The 6,089-nt window shown below is 36.6% G+C and overlaps 1 protein-coding gene across 2 annotated transcripts; it reads left to right on the top strand.

Annotated features, from left to right (window-relative positions):
• Positions 1-471: 471 nt before the first annotated feature.
• LOC114280568 (glycosyltransferase BC10) lies at positions 472-4,067 on the top strand. Of its 2 annotated transcripts, XR_003635613.2 has the most exons (3): positions 496-1,960; positions 2,560-2,635; positions 3,480-4,067. XR_003635613.2 is itself a non-coding variant. In XM_028222952.2 (2 exons), the coding sequence occupies exon 1, from the start codon at positions 872-874 to the stop codon at positions 1,946-1,948; it is 1,077 nt and encodes a 358-aa protein (XP_028078753.1). In that variant the 5' UTR covers positions 472-871; the 3' UTR covers positions 1,949-1,960; positions 3,480-4,067. The 2 variants fall into 2 exon arrangements, 1 of the variants encoding a protein (XP_028078753.1); XM_028222952.2 differs by lacking the exon at positions 2,560-2,635 and having other exon boundaries at positions 472-1,960.
• Positions 4,068-6,089: the final 2,022 nt, after the last annotated feature.

The following is a 6,089-nucleotide window of genomic DNA, read 5'->3' as shown; positions in this document are numbered from 1 at the left end:
ACGAAAACTTGTTTGGTTTGTCTTTTTTCAGAAATGGTTTTGGAAAATTATTTTAGGAGAGAAAGTTTTAAAAAAAATGATTGATTTGATGTGTATGAAAGAGAGAGTAATTTTAGAAAGTAAGTAACTAAACAAAATTTTAAGATTTTTTTGGAAAAATATATTTAATTTGATTACTTTTGAAAATTTGTTTGTATATAATTTTTCTCAAAATTTTTTCTAAAAAACAAACCAAACAATCTTATTCCCTCAACTTTTTAATTTAAAAAATTAAAAAGTATATTTATTTAGAACACTCCAAATAATTCCTAAAACTATGAAACCAACGTTTTTTCAAATTGATATGAAAATTTAAGAGGAATCAAATCATTTAAATAAAAAATTAAAAATGAATTAACATAACGGATTGCAAGAGTTTTAATGTGATTAACCCAATTATATAATTAACACAACACCGCTAAATATAACGTCATCACCCGACCCATAGCAACCAACCCCCACTGTCCCAATCACTTCCAGGCCCTTCCATCCTCTCTCTCTCTCTCTCTCTCTCTCTCTCTCTAAACTCCCTTCACTTCACTTTACTTCCATATCAACCAACCGTGAGAGATTGATCATCAACCTCTAGCTCCCTAAATCAAAAACCCCCATTTTTTTTTTTTCCTCTCTCTCTCTCTCTCTCTCTCAAGCAATCCTCTTCTCCAACAACCCACAAAAATCAAAAACCCATCTCCCAAAACAATTGAAAAACCCTCCAAAACCCCCCATTTTCCCTCACTTTCCTCCACACCAATCTAATCTAACCAACCAACCCCCAAAATTTTCTCACTCATTTTCCGACCCCAAAAAAAAAAAAAAAAAAAAATCAATAATGTTGTCCCTCTCCTCATCCCCATTGATCCCAACTCTTCTCCTCTTACTCTCTCTCCCTCTCCTCTTCCTCCTCATCCCCCACCTCCTCCCTCCTCGCCCCCACCCCATTTCTCTCCCGGACGACCTCGACGACCTCTCCCTTTTCCGCAAAGCCGCCGCCGTCTCTCCGCCGCACCGATCTCTCCCCTCCTCCAAGTCCCGCCTCGGCTCCACAAACCCTAAACCCAAAATCGCCTTCCTCTTCCTCACCAATTCCGATCTTCACTTCGCTCCTCTCTGGGAAATCTTCTTCGCCAATGGATCTACAAACCAATTCAACATCTATGTCCACGCCGACCCAACTGTCAAGATCAACCCTCCCGGTGGAGTTTTCTCCGCCGATCGATTTGTCCCGGCCAAGAAGACTGAACGCTCCTCCGCAACCCTAATCTCCGCCGCTCGCCGCCTCATCGCTAACGCCCTCATCGACGACCCATCCAACGCCTTCTTCGCTCTCCTCTCCCAACATTGCATACCTCTTCATTCTTTCAATTTCGTTTACAACACTCTTTTTCACCGCTCCATCGCCGAGTTGGCTCAGTTGGGTACTCTGCAGTATCGTAGTTTCATCGAGATTTTGACGACTAAGAAGATTCTTTGGGCAAGGTACAATGCTAGGGGCAAGAATGTGATGCTTCCTGAGGTCCCCTTTGATCAATTCCGAGTTGGGTCTCAGTTCTTTGTTCTTACTCGAAGGCACGCCGTCTTGGTGATTCGAGATCGAAGATTGTGGAGGAAATTTAGGTTGCCTTGTGTTTGGATTCAGTCTTGTTACCCTGAAGAACATTACTTTCCGACTTTGCTTTCAATGGAGGACCCAGAAGGGTGTACTGGTTATACATTGACTAGGGTTAATTGGACTGATAGTATCAATGGCCACCCACATACGTATCGGTCTCAGGAGTTGTCGACCGAGCTTATTTACAATCTCCGGAAATCCAATTTCACGCATTCTTACCTGTTTGCTAGGAAATTCTCGCCGGATTGTTTGAGCCCTTTGTTGAATATATCCAATTCTGTCATTTTCCGGGACTAGGATCTGCTTCTGGTGAGTGCATTTCTATCTCTGTTTACTAAAATTCATACGATCTCCCAAATTTTTTAAAGTTTTAAATGTGTTTTGAGTTGGATCGATGTGTGCTGAGTTGAATCAGGATATGTTTGGAATGGTAAAATAAAATGTACGGTGGATTTTGGTTTGGTACTAGTACTAGCTTCATCTACTATTCTAAAGTTGGAATCTTGACTTGTGAAAGTCTGGATTCTATATTTACTTTGCCTTTTGGGGGTGCTTTTAGCTAAAATTTTCTAGAATCTCTAAGGAGTAAGATTTTTATATTTTATTTTTTGCTAAAAGAGCCTCAAACTGAGCATGTTCATGTTGAATTGCAAGTGATGTGATCCAAATTTGTGTCTAGTAACTCTTTATCTTGAGGCTTTATGTTCTCTGATGTTACAAGTATCAACACACAGCATTTAAGACCTTATTTACCATTGACATTTACAGCTTATAAGCTGTAACTTTCAGCTTTTAACTTTAGTTAAGCTAAAATAACATGTTTGATGTAGCTTATGGTAAAATAACTCAAGTTAGCTCAACCTAATTTGAGGCCAAATAAGGCTAAAGGGTGCTTCTTATCATTGTAGCCAAAACAGCTCACCCCTCTCATTTATCTTCGACGTCTATTAAGGACAAAGGTCAAGCCAATTACACAACAAAAAGGTATTTTACAGCTTATTAAACTTACACCATTTTGCAACTTAAATTTATAATCTATAACCATTGTACCAAAGATGTTAAAAACTTCTGCTCTAAGCTATAATCTATAATTTGTTCTAATAGAGGCTCTAAACGGGCCTGTTTTTGGGAATGTTGTTTGGTTGCATATTTAAGGTGGGCTAATTTTTGGTTTGGAGTTGCATTTCTGACTTGGTGTCTAAATTGAATTGCAGACAGAATTAGATGATGTAGGAAAAATGAATTTTTCTTTTTTCTTTTCATTTTGGCTGAAAATTTTTGAATAGATATTTGAAATGTAGTAAATGTGTAGTTGGAACAAATTAACAAAATTTTTGAATTAATCAACCTGTCCCTCTACCCCATTTGATGGGACTTAAGGTTTGGTTTGGTTTGGTTTGGTTTGGTTTAATCAACCTGTTTGATAGAGGCTCTTTGTGCTTTTGTGTTGTCTTTACAGTATTGTTTTCTTTGGACTGCATATCCATTCTATTATTTGCAATCAAAAGTAGGGGGGAAAAAGAGAGTGTAAAATAAAGTGAAGACAATATGATGGGTAGCTATTTGTGTGCTACTTCCAGCTTTTCACAGACTTCCTCTCATGTATCCATTAGTTCTGGTGGGGACATTTGCAGTTAACATTCACTATGTGTGACTACAACTGACAACAACAAATAGGGCATGTTCTTCACTGCATTATTCATTTTTGTTTGGACTACTGCAAGCATTGCTGAGATGCTGTGATTTCATACTGCAATCTGTATTAGAATGCATATTGTGTCTGCAATATGATGTTTTTAACTTGATTATTGTCTATTTGCTTTCGCAGATGATGAAATTTTTTGAAGCACTAGAAATGGAAGTATGTTGGAGAATTCAAATACCACGCGGGAATTAGGTTTGAAGAGGATGTAAAATGCCCACAACCTAAGAACCCAAAGTTTCCAACTCAAGCATGAGGTGAGATTTCAAAGCTAGTAGTCAGATGCATTTTTAAGGTGTATTTGGTGGTGTACCAATGGTAGTGGTGGTAGTAGTAGTGGACGTGGGGTAATGGTCCTTTGTTGTGTATTTTGTACATATTGATGGATTGAAAAAAAAAATGTTCACATAATGTCACTGAACATTATTGCCATTTTCCCCTGGAGAATGTTAAAAGTAGAGCAGTGGTAAGGCTCATTGCTTTTTCACATGAAGGCGGATCTTGTTCTTCTTTTGAAAATTTCGAGGTTTGAATGCTTCATCTTCAACCAACCTTCATGAGAACTCTCTTGCTTTTTGTGGTTGTTTCTCTGGTAGTCAGTTCCTTTTGGAGTGCTCTCTTTTGTACCTTGTGGTTACCTTTTCACTATGTTTTATGTATGTGACATGTATGTGTGTATATATATATAACTATTCTTAGTGCATTTACCATTTAGTGATTGCTTGCATTAGCATTGGAAGGTTTGTGTGTGGATTGTGGTACCGTGGTTATGCATCTCATTACATAGATCTGTTCTTGTGAGCTTGATTTAAATTTTATTGTCAATAGGCTTGGCTATGCATCACAGGTGGGTAGGAGGATTGTGAGGTTAGATTTTCAGCAATGCATCTGTGAATGATTTTCATTTAAGGTAAGTTATAGGATTTGTGCCTTGCGACTAGGGCTGTAAACGAACCGAGTCGAGCCGAGCTTTGTTGAGCTTGAGCTCGGCTCATTTACTTATCGAGTTTGTTTATTGAGCTCGAGCTTGGTTCGGCTCAGCTTGTTAATATTAATGAAACTTGAGCTCGGCCCGGCTTGTTAATATTACTGAAATTGGATCTCGGCTCGGCTCGATTCGATAATTTTTTTTAATATTATTTAATATATAAATTATATTTATTATATAATTTAAATAAAGATAAACGAGTTGAGTTTGAGAAGCCGAGCTTAGACAAGCTCGAGTTTGGTTTGTTTACTAAACGAACTGAGCCGAGCCGAGCCGAGCCGAGCCGAATCAAACTTGTTCATAAACAGATCGATTTATTTGCAGCCCTACTTTTCACTGCTCGACTTCCGTATGTATAATAAAGGGAAAAATAGGAAGTTCGTAGTGTGATTTTTTTGGCTGATGTCATAGTCAAACGGTTAGTAAGACTACGAGTTTTAAGTATTGTATGAATATAAAACTTATGGAGAATACGTTATGATTATGTTAAAATTGTAAAGTTAATTTGCAATTTCTTCATTATTTAGGCCTCATTTGGAAAATGATTATTTTAGTAATTTTTTTATTTTTTATGAAAGGATTTATAGAAAAATAGAGAGAATGATGTGATAATTTATAGTGATTTTTTGATTAAAATATATAGTTGACTGACGAAGCCTTAGAGGTGATAAATATAGCATATTTTACCCAAACTAAAAAAAATTGTACAAGACACTCCCTTCAATATAATACATGTATAGCTTTGGAATATATGTCAAAGCAAGGATGCTTTACTTCAGGTGCAATTTTATGGCACCTTTGGAGGATCAAAGTAATGATATGCTTTATCTTGTTTTGTTTTATTTATTTATTTTAGATGTGGGGTTGATTTGCTTTATTAGAACGCAACAATTCTACTTTTGCTTTAGGATTCTTTACTTTTTTGATTTTTACATTATTTGAATATTTTCTTGGTCATTTCTTCCATTAGTTTATTATATTATTTATATATTTACTTCTTTTTTTTTTTTTTTTTTTTAGGGATATATATTTACTTTAATGTTGTTACTTTTTCTAGCTCCAATAATTTGGCAGTCTATTTGTCTAATCAAGAAAGAAAATAAAAGAAAACAAATCAAAAAAGGGAGAAGAAAAGAAAAGAAAATATAATGGTATCTTTTTGTCTTTGGAAATGAAGAGAAAAAAAAGTTGTCCTTCATTTTGAGAAAGAGAGGAAAGAAAAAGAAAAAAAAAAATTATAATGTGCTAAGAGAGTGACATGGGTAGACTCCAAAAGGCTACAATCCACAATGAATAATTCAAGCCTACCACTTAGGGCTCAATACATAATCCAATTAATGAAGTCCAGCATAGTTGAAGCCTCACATAGCAATAAGAATCAATGGCATCAAGACATATGGCAAGAGAAGCGCAAGTCACTTCAGCAGACAAAGATCTGTAAAGTTATTGCTACGTCATATCGTCATTAATTAGGCCTCCTATAGCATTTATTGCGATAACCCTTCTCCGTCGGGATAGCACGCCCTTACCCTGAACAAGGTAAGTTACAGCATAGACCTTCGGCCAAGGTGACAAGTCGAAAGGGACAACGAAATGATTATCAGAGGATATAAGTAGACGTTGAAGACAAGAAGAAGGTTAAGTTTTCTATCTCTAATCCATCACTACTCTCCACTTCTCTTTCTAATTTGCTCGTCGGAGAGTTCACTAGGGACTCCACGTTTCCCGTTGAACTTGTGTGCAGGTTT

This window comes from Camellia sinensis, unplaced genomic scaffold, assembly GCF_055761805.1.
Source record: "Camellia sinensis isolate YWXY unplaced genomic scaffold, ASM5576180v1 Unanchor1, whole genome shotgun sequence".
NCBI classification, from domain to species: domain Eukaryota; kingdom Viridiplantae; phylum Streptophyta; class Magnoliopsida; order Ericales; family Theaceae; genus Camellia; species Camellia sinensis.
Note: the sequence above shows the minus strand (reverse complement) of the source record. Positions and strands in the feature narration are given on the sequence as shown.

Coding starts and splice junctions, on each gene's coding strand:
- LOC114280568 (XM_028222952.2), top strand. CDS start 872: ATGTTGTCCCTCTCCTCATCCCCATTGATCCCAACTCTTCTCCTCTTA.